This window comes from Zosterops lateralis (genome assembly GCF_965231275.1).
Source record: "Zosterops lateralis genome assembly, chromosome: 9".
NCBI classification, from domain to species: Eukaryota; Metazoa; Chordata; class Aves; order Passeriformes; family Zosteropidae; genus Zosterops; species Zosterops lateralis.
In genome coordinates this window covers 5,425,920-5,453,127 of record NC_139769.1, presented here as the reverse complement: position 1 = coordinate 5,453,127, position 27,208 = coordinate 5,425,920, and the positions used below count along the sequence as shown (strand labels likewise).

The 27,208-nt window shown below is 44.6% G+C and overlaps 1 protein-coding gene across 1 annotated transcript in view; it reads right to left on the bottom strand.

Moving 5' to 3' along the window:
- LRP8 (LDL receptor related protein 8) overlaps positions 1–25,870 on the bottom strand; it is a gene marked incomplete at its 5' end in the record, with an annotated part of 170,039 nt that extends 144,169 nt beyond the window's left edge. Inside the window, 2 exons of the mRNA XM_083868076.1 lie at positions 24,919–25,038; positions 25,801–25,870. Of these exons, the coding sequence (XP_083724202.1) occupies positions 24,919–25,038; positions 25,801–25,870 (190 nt within the window). The remainder of the gene's footprint in view (positions 1–24,918; positions 25,039–25,800) is intronic.
- Between the last annotated feature and the right edge of the window lie 1,338 nt (positions 25,871–27,208).

Sequence of the window (27,208 nt, the reverse complement as noted above, 5' to 3'; positions counted from 1 at the left end):
CATCAAATCGACTTCTAGTAACAAAAAAAAAAAAAAAAATCTTGAAGATTTGGGGTGGGAGGAAGGAGGTTTCTGCAGAAAGAAAGAAAAGAAGTTAGGCAACTGTTTTGACTGTAAGTACGTTCAGAGGTTTTTTATTAAATGGGAATTGTAGTTTTAACGAGATATAATGTCTTCAGTTTCAGAGCCCAAGAAAAGCACTGAAGGAGATTTATGTAGCAACTTGCACTGATGATTTTCTATCCAGTTTCTGGCACCGTCCTCTTCAGCCCACCATACTGTGGTCTTCACAATGTTGCAAATGCGAAATATGTAAAATTTTCTTGAAAAAGGCTTTTCTTTAGTGTTTGATCTTTGTGTACTTTCAAGTGCAATCAACAAGAAGGGAGATTTAACTGTGAAACTGAAAGCAGCTAACAAGCTCCAAGTGATGTCCAGGTGTTAGAAAAACAAATGACTTGGTGGTAGAATTGCCTTGATAGGGTTTAGGGCTGGACATGTTTCAGTTATCTCAGACAAGGGGAGGTTAACAAAGGCTGGGGAGAAGGAGGTACCCCTGAGAGTGGACACAAAGAATGCAGAATTTATGGGCCACAAGGGCATTTTGCACAACTCCTGAGATAAGGGGAAAGTAATAAAGCCAACTCAGCAGTTGTGCTGAAATCAGCTCCAACTGGGTAAAAAATAATTCTGGCAGGGGCAGATCATGACCACTGACCCAAGAAAGCCACTGACTCAAAAGAAGAGAGGAACTGAGCATGCGGCCTAATTAGCATGAGAAGCGAGAGAATTATTAACCAATAGGAAATAGAATATTAATTAATAAGAGAACTGTGTCACTCATAGCCAATGAACACTAATTCCTTTGTTTGCTGAAAGGTATAAATAGTAAAAGTTTTGATAGTTGGTGTGCTTGATTTGTGGAATACTACCAAGCACCCGGGTTTGTGCAGCTCTGAAATAAATAATCAATGTCTCTCCAGTGTGTAATTGTTGGCCTGTTGCACACCAAGTAACAAATCTGATTTTTGAGAACAATAACAGAACAGAATAATGAGGATGGGCTCCCCCATCAGACCTGTATATTCTTCCACCAATAAAAAAAATTAATAATGACTGGAAAACAAGACCAATAAGAACTCATTAAATTGAAAATACCCGTATGTTTTGTTTTCAGTTTAAAAATTATTTCTAGGCATTTCAAAGTTAAAAAAAAAGATCTCTGTGAAAGAGGCCTGTTTGGTTTGTCTTCCCTGCAGTTCTCACCCCTCTATTTAAAACCACTCATCCAAACACAAGGTATTCTCAGAGGCACTATTGATAAAAGACTGCACAGAAGCCAAGCGCCGCGAGCAGCTATTTTTAATTATCCAAACTGTGCATGGAAAACATGCACAGCTTCACAAGTGAACTTAAGGTCGGAGAGAGATCCAAGGGTTAAAAAAAAAATAATAATCCGAGCAACAAGCTACATGCTATGAGAAACCTCCCTATGGAACCTCCCTGTCTGCTCTAGGACCGTGTGTCAGTCCAGGTGAAACATTTTGGGCTACTGTAAATGAAGATAAAACATATTGGCATCTCTGTGACAGACATGGCCACAAATAAATCAAGCAATAAACAGCACAGCATGCTATTTCTGGCCTTGTGCCTCCTTTTTGTCACATTAGGGTAAAAAGTCGCATTCAAAGACCACAAGTGCCTCTGAAACAAGAAGCCTCCCAACACCCCCCACCATGTAGGCAGAAATGCAGACAAATTCAAGTGTCTGAAGGGATTGTGGGATAACAGGGAAGCCCACTAACAAAAGCAGACAGCCGTTGTGGCTTAAGGAATCCAAATGAACACCCCAACATCCTCCTCCCAGCTGAGAGCCAGGGGTTTGTGATGACAGTGCTTGGCCTGTGACAACACTGCTGGCTACGGATTCCTTCCTGCCCCAACCCTTCCCTGGTGTTCTTCTGAGTCCTAAACAAACCCCAACAAGGTTTGGAGGGACAATCTCAGTTGTTGCCAATCACAGCTCGAGTCACACCACATTTGCCAGATGAAGTTTTTCCAGCAGTGAGAAAGAAAACATGATTCTACCAATACATCCAAGAGACCTGAAGAAGAAATAGCAAAGGTCACACAGACAAGGAGATGGACTGATACTCACTGACATTTGTTATGCTCTTACTGTACCCTACTCCTACAAGAGACTGTCTCTGTGCTTCCTCCCAGCTGTCAGCATCTAGCAGAGAATTAAAAATCACAGAGACAGGTCTCTGCTGTGTTTGGAGAGTGGCAAACACCAGGATGCCCTGGTCTGACACAGACCACCAAGGGCCACTGGACAAGCCACATTTTCCACTTGTGTTGCCCCAGTTTGTGCTCTCCCACTGGCCCTTTACTTCCATGGGCTGTTTTGGCTGGGAACAGCTTTGTCCCTCCAGTGTAACTGTCCCTGAGAACAACACTGCAGGATTTCCAAATCACTCTGGAACAGTGACTGTCTGATTCAGGAGGATGTGTCTGAACAGCACAGCAAACAAACACTGCAATACAAAATCCACAGACATGCAACAACCTGGCAGCAAAACCCACCACATCCATAACTATCCCAGGGCTGAGCAGCAGCTCAGGGACAGAAGCAGCACAGCTGTGAACTGGAGGACTGGATGATAATTCCCCAAGAGAAAAACAAGAATTACACACCAGAAAAACAGGGTTTGGGGCACTCTCAGAGACAAGCCAGTCCAATGGACATGGTTCAGTGTGGACTGCTAATTCTAGGCATTGAGAGAGATGTCACTTTTTGTATCTAAACTCTTTTTCTCAGTAAAAACAGTTAAGATACTGCACTCACTGTCATTTTAAATATTGTCATTTAAATGACAATGCACCGGAATAGTTTGCTTAAAAATAGGAGGCTAAAGATCTAAGGAATGAAACAAATAAAGCAGATGTGTTACCTGAAAGTACCACAGTATATTTTCTTTTCCCCTGCCTACCCAGGTTTGTTCCTGGAGAACATGGTTGTCAGTGTCTATGCTGTCATCCTCCTAAGCAATTTTTGAAAGCATGGAGCTCAGAGAGTCCATTAGAGAAAAAGAAGTTCTGCTCTACAAACACTAAATAAACCCTATTTAAAATTTGTTTTTAAACCAATCTTAAGAATTTATAGGTGAAATTAGTTTTGGAGGTGTCTTGGCTCAGGCAAACACGGTAGGTCCCCTTGCACACTTCTGGCAGTTGTGACACTTCAAGGTAGCCCAGCTGCACGTAAACAAGATTAAATGCATCATACATGATGCTCATCCCTTTATGCAGCAATTTTTATCCATTAATCCAGTGCTGGCTCACAAAGGTTGGTGAAAATATTTATATTTCCATTTTAAGCAACGATGCCCAGAGAGGTTAAGCCATTTGTCCAATGTCACATAAAAATGCAGCTGAAGCCAAGGACAGACCAATTTCTGAGAGGCAGTGAAGCACAGACACCTCACCTCAATTCACTGACAGCTCTGCCATCACATCACAGCCCTTCCCATTTGACTGGAGCCACACTTTTGGGAAAAGTCAGTAGACAAAGACACAGCAAATGATTTACACCTCCACATCTCCCTGTCCATACTGCTGCTTATTCCCTTCCCTGGTGTGCAGACCTGTCCCAGGCCAGTGAGTTACACAGCCATCAATCCTGTCTGCTTGTGTACACATGCTGGCTCCTGTTGATTTTTCTCATTGATTACATGGACACATCACAATTTTGTGAACACAACCCAGTCCAGCAGAGCTTCAGCTGCCTGACAGCTCAGACCAAGCCATGGGCTACTATGGGTTGCATATCCTAAATCCCACTGTGGCACTGTACCTGGAGCAGCCACAGCCAGCACAAGGGAACAGTCACACAGTGGCCTCCTAAATCCTACCTGAATTTGAGAGAGGTTGCACTTGGGGTGATCTGGTGAACAAGTCAAAGCTTTGGGCTAAGAGAACACGTAGAAGACTGGACAGAGTCACATACTGGATAGGCTCACCAGAAGCTCACCAACAGATTTGTTTCCTCTAAGGCCACAGACTGACTGCAAACTCCTCAGAAGCCAGTTGTCTTCAGCTATTTTTAGGGCAGGATGTCCAGATTTTCCTCAGGAAATGCATGCCAATCTTCAGCAAGAAGTCAATAAAAGAACTAATCTTTGCAGAATAACCAGACTGTGACAACCCTGCATGTGGATGTCTGACACCAGCACCATCTCCTTTAATGAGCACTTCTCAGCACTGACAGACACCAGAGAATCCCCCAGCACAGACAGAGCCTGGCAGCAGGCAGGCACAGCCCCAAGCTTCCAAACACTGCTCCCCAGCTGGCCTTTGCTCCAAACTAAATTAGGGCCCACAGCCTTTATCTGCCAGGGCCTCCCTCTCAGATTCCAATACAACTGGAATTTCTGTTCCATGGGCAGACTGGATTTCTACATTCTTACTGCTTGGTGTCCTCTGGAATTTGCCCACTGGAATACTCCCATCCTTGCATTTTTCTCCTTTTATTCTTGCTGAATAGCTACTCCTCACTCATCTCATATCACAGAATCCAAGAGTCCTTTCACTGCAGGAGACACAGACTCATCATTCAGATTCCTGGAGAAGAGAAGGCTCTTGCAGGAGCCTTTCAATATATAAGGAAGCTTACAAGAAAGACGTAGAGACTTTTTATCAGGGCCTGTAGTGATTGATAGGACAAGAAGTAATGATTTTAAACTGAAAGAGTACAGCAAACTGCACCATTAAAGGTTCAACTTTTCATTATTCTGGAGCTGTGAGCATTGACAGGCCTTGTGTTTTGGAAGTATCTTTCCTGTATGGCATCCACATGGAGCCAGGATCCACCAGTGGTACCTCTGTTCACAGCAGAACTCAGCACTGTCATGTATTTGTAACTTACCCCTGCTCCTGGCAGGGACAGAGGAGGAACTCCAGCTAAGTCACGTCTGCAGACTCATAACTTCAAGTCATGATGATTACATGATCACATTGCTTTTCTGTTAGACCTCTGGTTAATCTCTACTAATCAAACCAGCTGATTAATTTCAATCAAGTTGGAAAACGAAGCGTAGGTCTCCGAGATTATCATCTTTATAAGGACTTTATTAATAGATTCAGATGACAGCTTGTGTGAGAGAGCTCTGAATTAGCATCCTCACTGAAGGAAAGCAAATTCTGTGCACAGATCCTGTTTGGTGGTGGTCAGAGATGCACTGACAGCCCAGTCAGAGTATCTATGGCTTCAAGCACAAACCACAATCACTGTTAGGCTTGGTCTGGACTTGCTTGTGAGAATGCTTTTAAAAACACTCATTAGCTGCAATTAGTGGCATTAGTGTCATGGATTGGTTGTGCTTTTCAGGTTCTCATCTCAGAAGAGTACTAAATGGGAAGTAATCAGCTGAGGCACTAGACCAAGGGTTTGTGTAATACTAAAGTCAAATGCAAGAGAAAGAAGTCCTGAAACCTTGCTGTGACGACTTGGACTGGAAAGATGGAGATCCTAAGAAGACTTTATCAAACACCTAAAAGGTATAGCTGGATAGCTCTGGTTTGATAACTGCCTATGAAATACTTTGCACTTAAAATACTGCTTTATCTCTAGTTAATGTAAGGAGTCACCAAAAAGTGCCACTCCTACTTGGGAGGGAAGTGGTCAGAGGCTGAACTCACCCAACGGCTTTTTCTTTCGTAAACTCTGCTCCATGTCCTGCTCCCCCCTTCTGCAGGAGGATTTCAAAGGCAAAGAAAACAAACCACATTTCCCCTCTGGTTTTGGTGCTGCCAAAACAGGTCTGCAGGAGAGATTCTGTCACCACTCTGTTTGCAGGCATAAAGGCAAAGATGGCCAGATGACCTGAAATACAGGAATTGAGCAGGAACAGGGAGCAGATGTCCTTCTCCAGGCCACACATTATCTTTTCTGGTCTCTGTACCTGGGACTACCAGCACCAGTCACCCTGGGCCACTTGACCTCAATTCCAGGCAGCTGCTGAGTCACCACTAGAGCAGAGGGCAAGGGAAGAGTTCTCCTTATGTCATTCCTACAAAATACGGAAAGCATTTTAAAGAAACTCGGATCAGATATTCAACAAAACCACCAAGTAGTACCCACCATGATGAAAAACCAAATTTAAAACGTCCCATGAGATTAGGAGAGTCATGAGCCCAAGAGCAATGACTTGATAGGAATGCAGTGCCATGCCAAAAACCTTGGTGGGGGGAGAGAGGAGCATGAGCAATTGTCACATGTTAATGGAAAAACTAATGTCCTCTCAGCTCCTGCATAAACCCACACCAGATGATTCCAGAGGAGAGCAGAACTGACTTTGAAATGTGAAAGTCACAGAAGTTCGAATTCTTACTGAGGATTAAACTGGACTTTTTATACTGGCCAGTAACACAGCACAACAGACACTCTAAAGGGCCCAGAGGTTAAATCAAGATTTACTCTACCCTAAAGATTAATGATCTGTGTGAAAACATCCCAATATAAAAAGTATGTTAGCTTCAGACACCTTTGGCTGCATCAGATTCAAAGTTCAACTATTGGTGCTGATGTTCAGCAGCTGAGTTTCCAAATTTTAAGTCCTTTACAGCTCTGTGAGACTTTTCTGCCTCAGAGATGAAAAACAAAATAAACTGTCCCAGCAGGTACTAGAATATTACAGTGGCCCTTGCAAGATCTCCCTGCTGTTGCCCACAGGAGGAACAGGGCACTGCTCCCACTCTTCCTTGCAGAGCTGCTGTTGCATTTGGGAAGGTCTGGAGTGCTTTGGGTTTTCATAGTTCATCCAGTATCCGTGGAGCACAGCTCTGACAAGATGATAGAACCTTTTCAAGAGATTCTTTGGAAAGATCAAGTGAGAACTGAAACAGACTTTGAGCTTTGCCAGCAACAGAAATTGTATATTCATAGTGACCCTCTGCCATATTTATTTGCTTCTCCTCTCTCACAGCCCTTGAGAGAGAACTGCAGAAACCACTGGAAGTAAATGAGGGAAAGGAATTGAATGTTCCTGTGCAGCAAGCACAAGGGGGATTCACCCTGATGGAAGATGAGAGGAAAGTCACTCAGATGACTCAGTTGTCAGGATGACTTCCAAATTACTGCAATATTTAAAGAGGAGAAATGTGCAGCTCTCAAACGTGATTCTGCCAAAAGTGATATGAAAAATAAAATCCTCAGAGCAGAAGAGTGCCATGACACTGCAACCTCTGGAGAAAGAAAAAAAAATCTTTGACCAGGACTTTGTAGAGACTCAAGTGACTCTTAAAATCCTGACTGTTGTTGCAAGATCAGCATTAATTGTGAAAACTAACTAGCTCTGTGATTTTATTCTATATGAGCCAAGAGAGGAACAAAATATTGATTGAGTGAGCTTCAGGTTTTATTTATATAAGGATCTGATTGCCAGGTTCATTCTTATAGAAAGCAGAGAGAAAAAGCTTTTTCAGCAGGCATTTTTAAAAATCAGATCTAAAAATAACTTTATGCTTTGGCTTTCCTTGTAAAATGCCTGGGAGTGCTTGCCCATGCTTCTTCCTTCAGTAGTCACTAAAAGTAAGAACCAGATCGAGGAAATCCCTGACACTTCCAGTAACTTCAAACTGAGATGAGTTTGCTCTGAATTGGAACGTAACTGACTCAACTGCACATGAGTAAGACAGAAATACGAAACTTGTACTCATTTCTGATGCTCAGTTGAAGGCACACCCCAATACAACTCCCACTGTATTGCTTTGAGCATGTAGTATTTTTCCACATACATGCACTCCTGGGAAGCTTTTTTTTATTTTTTAGTGCTGTGTCTCCAGGTCCTTCCTTGAAGCTGTTGTTGTTTCTCAGACCACATCTGTTTGAAGTTGTAAAAACAAACCCATGTGCTGTATAGGAGTAAAGCCAGGAGGAATGACCTAGCAAAGGCATTTCTGAAAGAGCTTTGAGCCCCCCTGGAATGAAAGCAAAGGGGTGGCCTTTGAAAGGCAGAAGATCAGCTCCCTGAGCCCTTGTCTGTGACCAAGAGGCACATCTGATGACGTGATGAGGGAAAGCACCTCTGCATATAATACTGTCAGTTCATTAAAAACTCAGAAGTAACTTTTTGATAAAAAGGTGACGTCCAGTTAATAGCTTTTTACATGTTACACTTTCAAAATCAAAACATTGGTTTCTTCATTAACACCTACACAAGGAGAAGCCACATCTTGTGTGATATGATAAAACTGAGCAAAATCACATCTCCAGACCAGAAAGCATCATAAAGAACAGTTTGTACTGTATAAAGCCAGTCCTAGGTCACTCTTAGCATCCATCCATACTCACAGTTCATAGCCTTGTTCCTATCTGGCTGTTTACAAAATCTTTTTTATCCCTTCAGCAAGCAGCACAACACAAGGTTGTACACAACAGAATGCAATTCTGGGATAATGGTATCATTCTGTTTTCCATGGGAACTTTTTTTTTCCCCAAATTGTTCAAATTGTTATGCCTCAGAAGAACAGAGTGAAAAATCTCACCATCAGTACTTCTCTGCAAGCACTTCTGCTCTTTTTGAAAAAGCTACAACACATTTCATTGCAGAGTAAAAACTCACTAGTAAGCAGCTGAAATAAATTCTTGAGAGAAAACCCACTAATTTCTAAAGCTCTTAGTGAGCATTTACTGCTTAAATCTCATATGAGATCTTGAAGCTCTTACTGCACACAGAAGACTGGGAATTTACCATTCTCCTAATTTGCCATAAAAAGAAAGCAAGTGCACCCTGGAGTAAATCTTTGTGACCAGAAACAGGCAGGCATGCTGCACTGCAGGCTTCCACAACATCTGCTCTACAAACCTAATTATCCCTCACTGCACAGATGCAAAAGACATCTGAAATGTTGGCACTTGAGACAGATAATTTCAAGTCCCTTTAAAATTAACTTTTTTTTTTTAAAAAGGAAAAGCCATGCAGACGTATTTCTGTTACTGATGAACAAACTCAAAGTCAACAAAAACCAGTCTAATATCAGATAAATCACATCTGTCCCATATGGGTGTTTATTCATGCTGCTCCTTAGACTCAGCCCTCAGTGGGATGATCTGAAACTGTGCTAATACAATCTATTACAATGCAGCCAGTTCTTCAGGATTTGGCAGCTCTTTTTGAGTCCAGAGTGCAACAACTTCATTTAGTCTTAGCAGAAATATAGAAGTCCTAAAATCTAGATAAGAACATAATTTCCAGAGGGAAACGTTAAATTAAGTTCACCTTCTAGTAGCTACAAGGGCAGTGGTGGGCACTGGTGCAGCTACTGGTAGCCCTTTTATTTGCAGATTCCTTCTTCAGAACAAATTTCGTGTGAAATTTGAGAGAAGTTTTAAATGGGTTTACACATACAAAGTCACCAAAGAAACGTATATAAGCAAGGCTGAGATATGTGGCTGTACAAAAGCAGGCAGCTTAAATCATTTAAGAAACAGTATCCACAAATCTTTTTCCTCAAGTGAAGACATCTTTCTCTTTGTCTCTGAGGAACTTTAATTCATCTCATTGCTCTTGAATTTTCACTAGCAGTCAAGTGGCAAGCTGCCAAGTAACTCACAGTTGGCTGGAAGCATGGTCACCTACAAGCTAATTGATGCCACAGAACTTCCCTCCAGGATGCCATCTGGGTTGCATTCAATATTCTTACTGGATTCAGAAGTCCGTCCCTCTAAACTTGAAAGCTGCTTCTCTTGACCAAATGCCAGCTTGCTGATTTTGTTTGCAAGCACACACATTTAACTAAACAGCAATACCAAGCTCCTGTTCCACTCTTTTGACCATTCATTCACTGTACTATTCTACAGAAACAAAGACAAGCCACTTCTCCATCTCACAAGTGGGCAAATGGGGAAAATGAGAGCTGAAGGAGGCTGTCAATGACAGCTTAGAAAGGGATTTTATATAGAGTCCCTGCCCCTGCCTGATCAGACACATTTTAATACAGCTGGGTACCCTGCTCTCAGTGCATACCCTCGATGGCTATAATGAGACTTCTTGTTTTCATTTTTAAAAATAGGGCATTTACAGAATAACTTAGTATTACTTTTGGGGCCTATCCGCCCCACTAACCATCAGACAGGTAGGGTAGGCATTTTTACTTTCCTATTTCTAATTATTGCAGCAGAGAAGCACCTTCCTGGCATGCAGTTACGCCCTCTCATTTCTCTGCACTGACAGCAGTTTTCTGCATGCAGCCAATTCCATGGAAAACACCAAGTCAATGCAAAGGTGTGGAGCTCCATCACTCAGGCTGACACTACAAGCTCTCTGCACAAGGAGAAACTTTTCCAGTGGAGAGCTGAGGACAGAACTGTCCAAAGCACCCAAATCACCCTTCAGCAGGCCTGGCCCTCTTCTGCCTATTCCCCCTGAAAACTGTCCCTGGAATGGCCTTCATGAGCAAAGGTCCTTGCAAGAGCAGCACAGATTTACTCTATAAGCACCTGTCTGGAAATTCTTTGTAACAGAATAGATTTGGCAGGACTCAGTCACAATTACCTGCTCTTCATCTAAAGCAGAGACAGCATGCTGGAAAACTCCAAGGCAGTTTGACTCACTTAGTCAGACATAATGCTGTTGGAACAAAAGGCCAACCTGGCAAAAGCTCATCAAAGCAAATATCCATCAAGTTCATACACTTACAAACAAGTGCACAGCAGTGATAGAGATGGAGATGTGCCTACTCACATTTGGCAATTCTTCCTGCCCATTTTTTGCAGTCAAACAAAAAAGTCTAATATACTGGAAGTGTTTTAGTACCTATATATTACAGGAAAATCCTGTTAATGTTACCTGAGAAAGGCTACTGAAAAGGCAGGATGGAAGTTGCATTACTGACGTAACAGAATTAAAGAGGTTTACACTGACTCACTAAATACCCACACAGCAACAATAAACTCACTTTGAACTCACCAAGAGTTCTGCTGTGCAATCTAATAGCCTGCAGCTTAGCAGGAAAAACCACTTCTCCAAATGGCCCAGGGTTAGAGTTTTCTTGCTTTGCTTTTTTTTGTCAGTTGAATATATTGCACAATATCTAAATCAGAACGTGAACTTCGAGTTTCTTCATAAGCAAGTGGATTAAAGCAATAATATTGAGACTTTCCAAGCCATATTCAGGCATGGATACAATATTGTCAGGCAGAGCAAGGAGATTTAATTGGAAATACTCAACCCAGGCAGTGGTTTCATTTTGTGGGACTGAGGAACACTGCTGATCTTCCTTGGATCTATTCCTGCTGTGACAGACAACTGCAAACTATGAGCCAAGCCTGGAGAAACTTTAGTTGCTGTCCTGTTCAGGGCAGGGTGAACACCAGGGGCACTGGCAAAGTCAAAGCCACAGTGAGGATTTTCCTGCCATAAGCAGATTCTCCATAAAATTTAAATATCATGTTAACCTTGTGATCTCCTGCACTTCTGGACTTCCTGTGTCAAAATTCTGACCTACACACTGCACCTGCACCACCCTGAGAGCTCTGGGTCTTTCTACTCCAGAAACAAGAGACACCTGAAGTTTAGCACAGGAAGGACTTACTTTAGCTGTAGAATAACACACCATCCACTGGAGTGAGCTTGGCCCCTTCCACCAAAGAGCAGAGCTGTAAATGCAGACTAAGCAGCCTAAGAGAGCAATTTTACAGTATCCAAGTTGAAAGCAAGATCATTATAAAACTAGGGCTCTATCAGAGACTAAAATATGCCTGCAATTGATCTTTCCTTCAGCAGGACACTGGGAAACACAAGCCAAAGCACTGCAGACAGACTGAATGGTCAATAAAACATGGATGATTTCTATTTTCATGGCTTGCCAATGGCAAATCCACACACAACATTGTAGCTGGGGGATGCATGAGATCAGGAATGGAATGAAACTGTACTTTCACCCCTAAAACAGAATTAGAGAGCAGTTAATCCTCACTTGGAACAAAACAGTGGTCCAAGGCCAGAACTTGTATTGCAGCTTCACAATGATGCTCTGTACACTTCTGGAAGCTAAAAGAAAGACCTGGTAATGCCCTGGTGAAAACTGCTGCAGAAAACATTTTGTGAATAGCACAGGCCTGAAGCCATTGATTTTTGAGTTTGGAAAGGTTTCTTACTGTCAGCTGTGACCCTTTGTACCTGTGAAGGAACACAGATACCTTGAAATATCACTTAAACCTTGTGTTTTATCCAGCATATTCCCCTGCCAACACTGTTCCCCTCACCATGATTTCAGAGGCTCAGCTCAGGAGATAAAACGTACCTGAGGTGAAGCTCTGCCTGGCTGGTGAGGGTGGTCCTGTGGAGATGCCCTGGCCAGCACAGCTACTTGGGCACAGCTCAGCAAAGCCAGCCAGGGCTCTTCTCTCAGCAGGACCTCATGGACCACACAAATCCATCTCCTTTCAGCCTTTCTGCGCCCCCAGCAGCAGCTTTTCCAGCTCAGAGATGTCAATCTCAACACAGCTACGCCAGCAGGGAGAGGGTCAGGTCTGTGCTCTGAAGCTACAGGGCCAAGTTTTAGTCAGCAATCTAAAATAACCAATCAGCATTTCCTCAGAGGCTTCTGCAGCAGCGAGATCAGGCTGAGCCCTCACACAGACAAGATGTTTTCTCTCTTTAACTTTGAACATCAGAGAACGGTGCTGTCCGCAGATTAAAGCAATAAGGAACCCCCACCTAACATCGCAATTAATTAGAGCGGAACACACAGCAAATATCTCCCCCAAATCCCGAGACACTCATCATTTAACATTTTGAATTCTAACAGTTCAGAGTGAAATGAGATCCTCCATCTTCCACTTCACATCCAATAAGAAATATAACTGTCTCACACACAGACTCCTAATAGGTATGAATCATCTCCTTCCCATCTACTGACGAGAATTTATCCAGCATAAGAGAGTGAAACCTCCATCATTCTTACATGTCAACTGCTGTAAAAATCTCTGCTATTATAAAAGCAGAGGAAAAAACCCAACCCAATGGCAGATAATCCCAACTGATTACTGTAGAAAAGTGACATTTACACATGCCCTTTTCCTATGTAAAAGGTCAAGTTGATGCACCAAAGAGCTTCATCTACAGGAAATTCACCCCCGACAATCTCCAGAAAAGGTGATACAGCTCTCAGGTGTACCACAGACACAAAAAACAGCCATAAATTAAATTAAGGGAATTCCAGTTTGTTGTTCTAGATCTCACCAGGTTTGTTTTTTCCTCTCAGGAAACCTAATCCCACACGACTTCAGCAGAAACAAGTAGCAGGGAGAGAACCCTTCTCAAAAACAACACAGCAAGATTCTGCCCTAAACCCCTCGCTGAATATGTTTCTAATGCCACATTCAAACTCACACTCCCCCACAAGAAGAAGAAACACTTTTGTAGCAATGGGGAAAATTAGGTCCTGTACTTGGCTGCCTTCCTCCCCCTCGGTGGCTTTCACTGTCAGAGAAGCATCTTTTTTGCATTCTAAAATTAACCCTGTGATATGATGATGAAGACTGCACAACGCAGCTCAGAGAAGGAACCAGTAAGCAACAAAGATCACTGTTCAACCTTTATTATTATGGACAACTCACTGACAGCTATCCAGCCTGCCTGGAAAAGGAAAGAAAACAGTCTTCTAAAAGGATATTTTGGTTTCAGGTTTCCTTGAAACACTCCTCCAGTGCGCTGAGCAGGCAAGGATGAAGCTGCCAAGGCAAAAGCCCCATAAACCAAGGACTCCGTAATCCCCAGCACAACCCTGAGTCTTGCTGCAGGAATGCAGCATTTCCTATGGTGCTGAATATCTCAGTCCTGACCTTGAAAGCTGGATCAAACTGTTCAGTGACATTGATGTTTTTTGTTCTGTGAACACACATCTCCCGGGGTAGTGCCTGCCACTGCACTTCACAGTGCCCGACAATCTGGGGCACGATGGCCCTGAACTGGAATCAACAGTAGCCAGGTGTGGAGCTGCACATCAGCTCTAGCATCTCCAACACTTGCCACCCTGGCAGCCTCAACCTGCATCTCAGTCTCAAAATATAAAATTACTGTACATTAAGTAATTAGATCTGGGCAAAGTGAACTTAGCAGTTTCTGGGCAGCTGAAGTACAGCATTTGTGCATTGGAATTATTAATCCTTTCTACGAGCATTAGCACAAATAAAGCCTTGCAATATTCACATGATTGCATGCATAATCAAACATGAAGAAATGCCTGCTGCTCTCAGCCAAGCTTTGTAGAGTCCCCTGCAATGCCTGAGCAAGGGAAGTTGTTAACAAAGGCTTTGTGCATTGCTGCTGGGGATGGGCACTCTGTGACACAGAGCTATGAGAATTAATGGCCAAACTCACGGGGAAAGACTGGAAGGAAGAGCAAGGCAATGAGATGCTGTGTGCAAGCCTGGGAAAGGTTCCATATTGCTCAGGCATATACTTGTCCACAACCACAGAGAAAAATTAATGTATCATTTCCTTCTAGAAAAGAGTGCCCCAGGATTTCTCCCCTACTCTACACTCACTCTCTTTGAAGTGCCATGCCACAATCACAGACCCTGCAGCCAAGAACTGGACAGATATGATTCTTTTCTTCACCTGTCAATTCAACTCCTTAATCCCAATTTAACTTCAGGGATCAACATGCACTAGCACCTTTGGCAAATACATATAACACATTATTTTATAAAAAATAGGACAGATTTCTGCGTTAAAAGAGCTCTTGTGAAAAGCGGGAACAGGAATCATCCAGCAAAGAACTTCAAGTAAAGCAATCTCAACACACCAATGTGATCCTGGCAGAGACTGATCCAGAGGTTTCCTTTGAAACTCCTTATTTATCACCTGCCAAAGAGCAGTGCCCATGTCTCTCCTAAATCATGTACCGAGCCCACCTTGTGCAAACTTCAGAGTTGTGCAATCTAAACCGTATCTCTGTTGTTTCATACGGGAAAGGAAGAAGGAAAAGAGTCCCAGCAGCAAAATAAACAAAAGCAAATTAAACTCCCTCTCTGGAGTTATCTTGGTTATCTTGGTTCCTTCCAGAAAATGATACGTTACTAATAATTTATGGAGGGACAGGTGCACAGGTGATAAGTTAGTTCAGTAGTTCATGCTCATGTATCAGTGAGGTGAGGGCAAGAGGTGAAGGAGCCTTGGAGAGACACACACAGAATGGAAAGAGCAAACAAAAACTCTGTTGTGCACAGTCTCACAACAGGCACTTTTGGCCACCTGAAGAAGTGGCTGCAGTGACGCCTGTCTGTACATAGGCTGTGTTTCAGGATATGTTGGAATGTACAAAAACAAAGTTCATTTTGGAACACAAAAATATTATGCTCCTCCTCAAACACCTGTATTTTCTGTGTCTCTGATACTAAACACAGGAAGTCAAACATTTGAATCATTTCTTGCATTTGACCCAACACTAAAATTTTGAAATAGTGAATTGTCTCAACACTGGGGTTTTTCTGAATATTTGAGGAACTGTATTTGACAAAAGCTAAGTCCTTGAGCAGTCCTTTAATCCAAGGAACACGATCTGCGCAAAACGATTTGCGTAAAACGACGATAATGGACCTGAAAAAAACAAACTGGGGTCTTTCCTCATGAGTCACTAACATCCACAATGAGTTGCTGAAACACTTCACAGCCTTGGGCAGAGGGTAACTTGCCCAAGCATGGATTTTCATGTCCCTGAGATAATATTTAGCCCACTTGTATTGGGAAGATTCATAGAAAGCTGAACTGCTAAAGCAGCCACGGGATGACAAATGTGTAAGGAGCGTAACACAACCACACAAACAAGAATAGAAGCACTGAGTTACAGAGGCAGGAGGTGTATTTCTTGGCCTATATCAGTCAGCACTGACATTTGCTATCAAAGAAACTGGGCCATTTCTCTGTTTATAAGTAGCTTTATAGATGCAAGAGTGATTCAGGATGAAAAGTCTACAGGAACAGTTGTACGTTTACATCCGAAATTTTTATTCTCAGTGCAAGAATATTCACTACTCCTGCTGTAGCTGATTTTTATGGTCTTAACTACTCGCTGGATTAAACGAAGTAGCATCATATCTGCATGGAACATATCCAGTAAATCCAGCAAGGTTTATTGATATACAATCACTACTCAACAGCAAGCCAAGCAGCTGGTATCTATCGTAGGAGACTCATGCAACACATTTGGAAAGATGCCCACAATCTTACTCACCTAGATCAACAAAAACAAAAGAAGCCTGAAAAGCCATCAAAGAAATTAATCACATTAGCTTTATACATGGAAAGCAAAGATAGACAGAAAACCTCAACTGGCTAATGCACAGCAGGACAAAGACTGAGATTAGACAAAAGTTTTAATTCATCCCTTGAAATGAAGCAAAGTATCACCTCAGTGTACATCACACTACACATTACACCTCAAGGAAGGCAGCATGAAAAAACTGTGAAACAAGGCCAGTTAAAATAAATACAAAGTTAAAACCTGGAACTGGAGCAGTTATCTAAATGAGGGACATAGTGCAGTTAAGAGTTTACTGTCAGTTGTGCAAACGAGTTTCTTCAACAATTATTTTCATTGATAAATCTATGCTATACCTACCTGTAAAGGAAAACAAGTCTACAACAATGTAACATTTCATTTTTAACCAAAATCAAGAGGAAATTCCTACCTATTACAATGAATTTTAAACACACACTTTTACCCCTTTCACTGTTTTGCAAGTAAAAGAAATCACGCCCACAGAAGCTACAGAAACAAAGCCAGAACTCAAGAAAAAGATAAAGAAACTTACAGCAGGCAAAATTCTCACTCAGGGTGGACAAGATTCTGCAGAACTAAAGAATTAGGTTTTAAATACTATATCTATATTTAAAAATAAAAAGTAATCACAACAGCACAGAGAGCAGTTGCCAAAAAGAGCCCTTCTGGTTCTGAAAGTACAGGACTGTGCTCCTGCTGCCATGGGAACTGAGCCCTCACTGCTCCCATCCTGGTACAGTGCCACACATGCTCTCAAGCATTTAATAAATACTAATAATGCATTTAATAATATTAAAGTATCAGAAAGAGAACACCTAAGGAAAAAAATTGGCAATAAAACTCACTTTACATGACTGCAGCCGAAAGGCTCATAAGCCTTGCTCCAAGCCAGATATAAATCCTGCTCTCTCCTAGTTTCTAACACTTGCTCTTGACATTAAGTGTGAGGTTAGATTGACAGCCAGGCCTTAGCTTAGGCTGAAAATAACCAGGAGACCTGGAGGGAAAACTGAAAGCCTTCCCTTGTCCAACAGGTACCTCTGCAAGGAGCAGTTGTGTGTGTTGAGCACTGACCTGGCAGGTAGGAGGCCTCATTTCTCTTCTTGGCTCAGCTGCTGACTCATGTACAGCTGAGTCATCCTGGAGCACAGGAGCTCTAACACCATTTATTCACCTCTTCCTGAGGAGAAAGGCACAGGGCTGCCAGATCTGCCACAGTTCTGGGAAGAAAAGTCATGGGCCTTGCCAGGAACAGAAGCACAGTCTACCAGAGCATCATTACTATGGCAAGAAACAGGATATCTCACCCTGAGAGACCATTGGTGACAGAGCTCACAACCCTGCTTTAAAAATCTTCTGGCTTCCTGAAGGTTAAAATCTGGCTTTTGAAAATATATCAGTGTGCAAGGGTTTAGTTTTATTTTTTCAACTGGCTTACAGTGTTATTGTAACTTCTAAAGTCTAATCAGGTTTTTATCACGTGCATTTCAGACAGGAATTTTTCACAGAGCAGAAAATCTGCATTAATTTTATCACAGGGCCTTTTACCCTTTTCCGTTCCCTTGTGGGTATCTAAATATTAATAATTTTAATGGAAAATAGAGAGTTAGAAAAACTACACTCAGCTTTTCCAACACTTCCTGCACATGCACTACAAAATAGTGAGGATTTCCCTTTGGCTGGAAGCAGCTGTCTGCACTGGGAGCAGAGCACACCACAGCAGGCAGAACTCCTTTTCTGCCAAGGACATGCACAGGACAACAAGCAGCAACCCAAATCTTCATCTCCATCACCCAAACTCAACTTACTGATTTGTTTTCCTGGGCAAAGGAAAAAAAGAAAGAACAACTGGCATCTTATAAGGCAGACACAGAAAAGTGTAGTGTCACAGAAAAGCAGAATTAAGCAACAGCATGCTTTGGGAACATCTTTGAAATTACCAGGGAAAAGCTGCAGGAAAATGAGAAAGCTGTAGAGAGGAAAAGGTCACCAGTAAAAGGACCAGGAGAACTTCATGCCAAATCATTTCTACCACAAATGCATCCCAAACACAAGATCAGTCTCTGAGGCACATCAAAGACACGGTAGATTTGTCAGTGAATTCAAAAAGCTGATGGCATGGAAAAGGCCAGCAGAAACAAAAGGTGGGTGTCTGCTGTATCAGAAATAAATGAGGGAATCAATAATGGTTAAGGCATTTTCAAGTGTAACAGAGTATTTAATGGTCCTTTAGATGGACAATGGAGTCAAGAAAACTTACTATTTCTAGCACTGGTAATCTCTTAGTGCAGGTGTATCAGATAAATGTGTTCACCAACACATTACACTTGGTTTCTCTGGTTTCATAACTGCAATTTGAATAAACTTCTAAACGTTTTCTGATTAATATTAAATTCTCCTAAGCATCTTCCACTCTTAACATCAATCAATCAGAAATCACATCTCTAACCTGTGCTAAGCCTGGGTTGAGAACACTGCAGACACAAGAGAACTGGTCTGCATCGACTTTTCATAGAATCACAGAATGGTTTGGGTTGGAGGGGGCCTTAATGACCCTTAGTGTCAAACCCCCTGTCATGGGAAGGGACACATTTCATTAGACCAGGGTGCTCAGAGCCCCATCCAACCTGGCCTCGAACACTGCCAGGGATGGGGCAGCCACAGCTTCTTTATCTTTATACATTAAAATGCTCTGGATGAAGTTTACCAACCTTGGTTCAAAATGTAGAGTATGCTTGTATCCTCTGAAATAACAGCTCTGAGCTCTTTGATAAACAAACCAAGTCACGTTGGTTTTAACTTTCATAAATTCCTTCTTGAACTTAATAATTATATTCACACTTTCCATTCTCCTTGACCTCAGGAAAGCTTTTCAGCTCACAGCTCATTCCTGTAACTGTATCTAGAGCAACTCTTGTGCCTTCTTGCTATAGCACAGCAGCACTGCACAAAACCAAGTCCATTTCCCTCTGTAACTATAATGTCCCCAGTGCCTCTCCCACATACCCCAGTTCTCTCTTCTGCCCTTTCAGTGGTCCCATCTCAGTTCTCTCTTTCTTTCCTAGATCATTAGCAGGAGTGATAAGAAATCACCACCTTCTGGAAAGCAGTCTGCTTCTAGGCTGCTTAATAAATAAAACTGCATAAATAAAACTCTTCAAAAAAAATGTGCCAGGAAATAAGGAAATGGAGAAGGGCATGTGCTTAAAACTCGATTTTCTACATAAATGTTACAGCAGGTTGCACTAACAGGGAAGATAATCCAGACACCAAAAACATGCAAGTTAGTTTCTTCAGAGCAGACAACAAGAATATAATGAAAAATTAAGATAAATTAATAAAAACATTCAGTGATGAACACAAGAAATCAGTAAACTGGTTTTGAGGCTAAGCTGGACATGCACTCAGTACAGACCAGGACAGGCAGGCATCAGCCACACAGAAAAGCAAACAAGTCCTGCCTCTCAAACGAGTCTTCCTAGCACTTTGAGTTTTGGGATAAGCATGCAAGCTGGCCACACAACACAGTTAAACTAACCCTGACAGAATCAAGAGCATATAACCATGCATATGTCAAGGAATCCTAAAACCCCACGTGGTGACATGCACAGGCATCCTCAGAGTGGCAGGCAGCAATCACTCAGCACACAGGAGACTGACTCAATACGAAACAGAAAGAAAAACTGGAGCAATGCATAGCAGAGGACAAAAGTTACAGAATACATGTGGCATTGTGAGTGCCTTCTGTGTCACTTGGTCACACTCCCAGACATGCAAGCCTGGCACACCATAACACTCCTGTGCTTCAAAGCCACCCAGACCTGGCTTAACTCTGCACAGGATCCAGAATTTAGTTTTCAAATAGCCTTTTGGATATGTTTTCACTCCCAAAATCCAGCTCTAGTGAAACCCAAACTGAAAAGCATAGAGACCATGAGGCTGCCTCCTGGGCTTCCACACAGGAGAAGGAATCAAACTCTGCAGACTCTCTGTACAAAGCCAGTGGGAAGAACAGGAGTCCTCCTTCCTCCCAGCTGCAAAGGAAATGTGTTTCAGCTGCACAGCCACCTACTGTGGCCACAAGGCAGGCAAGGGCCGAGGTAGGGGAGGTTTGCTGATGCCACATGTTTACTCTGCATTCTGGACACATGGGAATAGTTTTTGAGACAGTAACTCCCTTCTGACTGCACCTCATACCTGAGCCAGCCTCAACCTGCCTCAGTCCTGTCTATAAAATATCCCTATGAGCAGTCCTCACAAGCAAGCAACAACCACAGAAAGGATACCAGTGCAAAGATGGAAAATGGAGCGTTAAACAAGAAATAGTAATTCTGCATTTGGCTGTGTCCCCCTGCAGGCAGGTATTCCAAAGCTGAAATGATCCTGCAGCTTGTGTTTAATTTTAGGAAACTGGTTAAGCTACTGATCGCTTTTTGCAACTATACTCTGCCACATTTAGTGATTTTTCAACAGTGAAACATTTACACAGAGGTCTTCCAGTCTCTTTCGCCCACACTCAGGTCTGGGTTAAGATAATGTGAACCATACTTACATCATAAAAATAAAATCAAACACAACTGTCAATGTAAGAGCTCCTGTTTTGCGTCAAATGTATTATGTCTGGCTGCCATTTGCAAGGTCTTCCTTGTTTTCTGCTGGCTACAATGGCAAGCAGGAATAAACTTGTAAAGCTGGGGAAAAGCCTGCAAGAGCCACTCCCTCTGTGGAACAGCACTCTAGGATTTTCCATTCTGGGTGATGTGTCACCCAGCAGCAGCACCCTGGACACGCAGCACACACATCCCTAGTCTGACCTGGCTTTGCAGCCTTTCCTGAGGGAGATACAGAAAAAAAAAGTCAGTATCCCACACTTTGAGTACCTCAGCATAGAATGCTTTGGCTAAAACACAGTGCCTCAAAAAATGGACATTTTTCCACTATAAAAGTAGCTTTGATGTTTCATAAAGTTGCTGCTGTACCATTACAAAGAATGTCTCGATGACTGCACCTGCAAGCATTGTCTGAAATAGGTTATAAGAGTCTTTCCAACATTTCCGAAGAGGAACGTGTATCACAGGGAAAGACTGAAATGCATCTATAGAAATCACATTCAGAACTGCCCCAGAGCCCTGTCCTCATCGTATGGACCACATTTACTGCAGATCGTGGCATTGCAAGCTGTGACTGGGATTTTGTCTTGCCAGGACTACACAGACTGAACTCAGCCCAAGCAAATCCTTTTGCATAAAGCAGAACAAATAGTTTTAGGAAAGGTTTAAACTCTGCAATAGGTACCCAAGATTTCTAATTCCAGTTTACAACTTGATTTCCCCAGCAATCCAAACAATATAACTCCCACTATTTTTCTCTCTGGAGTTTTGTTTCCTTTCTATAGATAGATTTTAAGGAACATCTCTACTCCCTTTTTACCTTCCTTTCATCAAAATGGTGTAACTTTCTGAGAAAACATGGCAGCAAAAAGACATCTTCCTATTTAGGCAGTCTGTTTACTGCTTTATTTTTATATATATTTCTACAATGCACACAAATTACTGTCTCCTCTCTTGTTAACACTTCACAAGTCATGTGCCTACACACAGGGAGCACCATCTCCTTTCCTGGCAGCCTCCTTGGCTACTGTTCTTTTGCTAGCCCAGAAACCCTGTCCTGGATAAACTTAACACACCTTAAAAACCAGTACTGACTCCAGGTCCAGTGTTTGCTGTACTAACTCACACATCAGTCCTATGGCAGATAAGTTGAACTACCAGCTTCCACAGAAAAGGATTACTCAGTAGAAAGCAAATGCCAAGGATGCAATACAGTTTGATTACTGAAACATTCTCCTTAGAATCCAAAACATTGTGCCAGCAAATCTTGGGGGTAGGGAGGATAAGGGGAAACAGGGACAGAGAAGGGGACACAAATAAAAACAAACAAACAAAATTCAGTCTTGTGCAAAGACAATTTCTAGTAGGAAGTCCATAGAGTCCTGCCAAAAAAAAAAATAAAATCAACCCTTTCCAACTATTTAAGATACTCTTGGTTACAAAATTTTCCACTGTATTAGACCGTCTACCACAAGGAATTGGTTTGATAAACCAATTCTTCACACAGATAAAGACCATCCTGTCTCTTCAAAAAGGGAGAATACACACAAGCAGCAATGAGCTATTACAAATACATTATCAGCTCTGGGAAAAAAGAATCATCAAGTAATTACAGAGGTTATCAGGGTCCTTATCAGTACTCACTGCCAGCAGGCTACCTGCATATTCATTTCCCTCTCCATCACCACTCTGCCATGCTGAGTTTTCCAGAACAGTTTCTTCTATTGCATATGTTCATAAAATAATTTTGAAACAAATATCTGTTTATTGCAGCAGTGATAATAGAGGCGTTATCTAGAAGCAAAAACATGGAATGTATTTTTTCACCCAGTGAGTAGAACTCCAAACATTCCATATGCTGAACAGCAGCACGTAATTTCAAAATAAAACAGTGTTCAGAACAATTTAAGTGAGAAAAATGGGCATGAAAAATGCAATTTTTGTCTTTCAGCCTGTTTGAAGAAGCAACTGCAAAGTCTCTCTATATATGAAATAAATTACCAGTCCATGAGCAATTTCTGTAGTCTGATCTCAAATCAATAATGAATGCCAAATTCATATTAAAGTGAAGAACATATTTTTATCACCCCCAAACCCAACAACTATAAAACCCCTCTGAAATAAACCTAAATCAGCTGCAAAAGGCATTCTAACACAGCAAATTCCACACTGAGCTGATGTTCAACAGCATGCTGTTCTGCACTGACACAATGGTCAGAGGGTTGATCACAAGGAAAAGGAGAAAATTAAAAAGCAGCTCAGATACTGAACCACTCACTCATGCAGGGCAAGAGCTCAGGACACAAACCTACTCTTCCATGTTGAATGCAGGGTCCAGAATCTGTTCAAGGCTCCTCCAGCCACGATCCCAACCTCTGCAAAGCAGCTCCAAAAGCACTGCCCACGGGTCACCTGCAGCTCACCAAGCCTTTGTACCACAGTGCACAGAGGTTTTAAATAGAGTTTAAAAACACCATTATATACCTGCCCAGAGATTCCCAGTGCTTCCACAGATTAGTGTCTCTCTTGGGGAAACAGAGGCACTTCTGGGAAAACATTCCCAGTTATGCCTGCACAAAAGTCCATGGTAATTCCCATTCACCTCCAGCTTCCCTCAGTCTTTTGCAATTTGAAACATTCCACATCTAAGCTGCCTCTAAATAGTGCCATTATAATTCCTGTAAAAGCCATTTCTATACCTCAATTAATGCTGCTAACTCCCCAGATCATTAAAAAAAAATACTTAAAGCCAATTGAGTCCTCTGAACAAAAACAGCATCCAGAAAGAAATGTTATGGGGTGTTCACAGGGACATGTTATAATTTAAGAGTTTAGGAATCCCTGGTCTCCTTAAACTAATCTACTTAAGAGTTCAGTCCGAATCTATTCTCACCTGAATAGACTTACAGGTGAAGATGTTAACAGGAAAATCACATATGGAAAAGCACATAACCAGTGACCTTTCTTTTCACAGTGACATATTCACTGGGTCTATAATCTTTTTAGAGTTCATTCACTGAATGCACATTCAGGGCCTATTATTCTACAGAGATAACTCAAGAGATGTGGCTCTCGCTACATTATCACAACTTTAATCTCCAAATTAAAGACACTTCTCTTCAAGATTTGGGCTCTGTAATTTCTTTTACAGACGCTTCTTACACTCCATGGCTGAGACAGATTCTCCCAGGCTGTAGAAGGTGTAAGCAAAGTAACAGCCAAGTTGTAAGTGCACAACCCTTCAAAGTACCCAGAGTTTATGGGTTTCCACTGATACACACCAGGGCCACATCACAGGAGAAGGAACAAGTGCCATTTTCTTGGGATTGGAACTACAGACCTTATTCTCTCTTCCCTGTAATTCCTACGAAGGAATTAGTGTTACAGGGGTGACACCGCCAAGCCCAGCAGCGCTACCTGTTCATCTGCCTTCTCACCATGACTGCACACACATTAAAACACAACACTCACACCCACCCCATATCCTGCGGGACGATTATGAGCAAGCAGCACTTCACACGAGCACCTGTCACTGGCCCTAAGGACGGGCTTTCTCAGGCTTTAACATCCCTCCCGACTGCCCTGGGGGGACACAAACTGCGCTGTGAGCATCTCTGAGCAGAGATGCTGCTGGCGGCGATGGGACCGGCAGAGGGATGGGACCGGCAGAGGGATGGGACCGGCAGAGAGTCGGGCTGAGCGCGGCGCTCCGGGTGTCCGGGCCGTGCTGTGCCGTGCCGAGCCGTGCCAGGTGTCCCGGGCCAGCCGTGCCGTGCCGGGACAAGCCGGGTGTCCTGGCCGAGCCGAGCCGTGCTGAACCGGCATCCAGGAGCCGCTGCCCCGCGGAGCCGCGTCACGGATCTGCTGCTCCCGGCAGCCAATGGGCGCCCCGGCCCGGGACGGCGCGACTTCATTCATTCATAAAAAAAAAAAAAAAAAAAAAAAAAAGGAAGAGGCGCAGCGCAGCTGGGAAGCGATCCCCGCTCTCTGTCCCCGGCCCCGCAGCGCGGATACTCACGGCAATCCGCCTCGTCGCTGTTGTCCGAGCAGTCGTCGTCCTCGTCGCATTTCCAGATGGCGGGGATGCACCGCTCGTTCCGGCACTGGAACTGGTTCTCCTCGCACTCTTTGACGGCGCCTGCGAGACACGGGGGCGCGCCTGGGTCAGCGGGGCGCGCTCCCACGGCCCCCCGGGCGGCGGGGACATCCCGGGGGCGCGGACAGCCCGGGCAGAGCACCAGGAGCCGCCGGGCGAGGATGGAGCCGGGGCTGGGTTTGCCGGGGCTGGGTTGGCCGGGGCACAGCGCCTGGGGGAGATGCGCCTCCCTGGGGGAGAACGGCGGAGATCCCGAAGCTGCTTTGTGCAAAGATAAAAGGGGCCATTCCCGTGCTTTCCCCGCATTGTTTTACAGGCGGAGGGAAATAGAAGATGGTTAAAGGCAAAATACAAGAGACAAAGAAAAATGATAAAGCGCGGCGATGCTGGACCTGCCGCGCATCCCTGAGCGACACCTGGGCCCGGGGGCGGAACGGGCACCGCCGCGTCCCGGGAAAAGGGACCCGACCCAACTAAAGTTGAGGGCGGGGGGGAGAACGGAGCAAATCTGCTTTGCAGACTCGGCGCCGCGCTGCTCCGATGAGGCGCAAATCCCCTCTGAAAGGGATTAGAGGTGGCAGCTCCTGTCACCGGCTCTCGGGCTGCATGAACAGCGTGCCCGGCCCCCGCAGGTCACAACCCGCGATGTGCCCGGCCCCCAGCAGGTCCCAAACCCCGCGCTGGGCACCGGGGCGAGCGGGCACCCAGCACAGCCCAGCCTGCCCGCTCTCCCCATCCCCGGCAGCGCTGAGCCCGGGGAACCCCCAGCGCTGATGGAGAGCGGCCGCGCCGCGCCGGACCCACCTTTGGCGAGGTGCAGCTCGAGCAGCAGCAGCTGGAGGAGCAGCAGCCGGGCGAGCGCTGGCCGGCACATGGTGCTCGCTCCCTCCTTCCCTCCCCGGGTGGCAGCGCGGCGTGTGCGGGGTGCGCGTCGCTCACCGCCCGCCCCGGCCCGGCACCGCCCCCGCCCCGCCGCGCCGCCGCCGCCGTGACGCGCCCCGCTGGGCGGGCCCCGCTCGGCCCGGCCCCGGAGAGAGAGACTGAGAGAGAGAGGGAGGGAGAGAGGGAGGGAGAGAGCGGCCGGCATCCCGCCTCCCGCAGGAGCGGCACAGGGACACACCTGCGGGGCGCATCCCCCGGCAGTGACACAGGGACACCTGCGGGATGCTTCCCCCCGCAGTGACACAGGGACACACCTGCGGGATGCCGCCCCCGGCAGTGATACAGGGACACACCTGCGGGATGCTTCCCCCCGCAGTGACACAGGGATACCTGCGGGGCGCATCCCCCGGCAGCGACACAGGGATACACCTGCGGGATGCCGCCCCCGGCAGTGATACAGGGACACACCTGCGGGATGCTTCCCCCCGCAGTGACACAGGGATACCTGCGGGGCGCATCCCCTGGCAGTGACAGAGGGACACACCTGCGGGGCGCATCCCCTGGCAGTGACAGAGGGACACCTGCGGGATGCCTCCCCAGCAGTGACAGAGGGACACACCTGCGGGGCGCATCCCCCGGCAGTGACACAGGGACACACCTGCGGGACGCATCCCCCGGCAGCCCCAGAATGAGTGGGAGCCCCGCGCTGTCCCAGGCCAGGCCGCTGTCAGGGTCCGCAAATATATGCGGGGAACCTGATGGTTCGTTTTGGGGATGTCAGAGCGCGAAAGACTCAGTGGGGGATAACTCAGTTTGCTTAAATAAAAATGCACTTTTATTTAGTGCCAACGAATGAGATAGTGGGGAGGGAAAATAGAGAATAGTGAGAAAGATAGAGGAAGAGGGAAAGGGGATTATAGGTACCAACGTGGAGGGATGAGTCCTCGAGGCCTAGAGATGCCCATAGACGGGATCTTCTCCAGTGGGGTGATCGCAAAGGTGAATGGGGTCTCCAGAGTCTTTATAGGTTAGTCAAGGCAGGAACCAAAGCGAGGGGCACAGAGCCAAAGGGAACCAAAGCGAGGGGCACAGAGCCAAGGCAGGAAACACCTGTGTCCAGGTTGGATGCTCAGGAACAAGCTGCTGACCACACTCTCCTGGTACGGACACAGCAGTTGGGACAGGCAGTCTCGGCTCAGTCCACTGTGACCAGTCGCATTGTTCTTGCACTCCGTTCTCATGGAGATGCACACCAGTCCTCCAAGACTCAGCAAACAACCCACCTCAGCCAGGCCAGGGGCTCCCTTCAGAGTTTGGGGTCCCGGTCCCC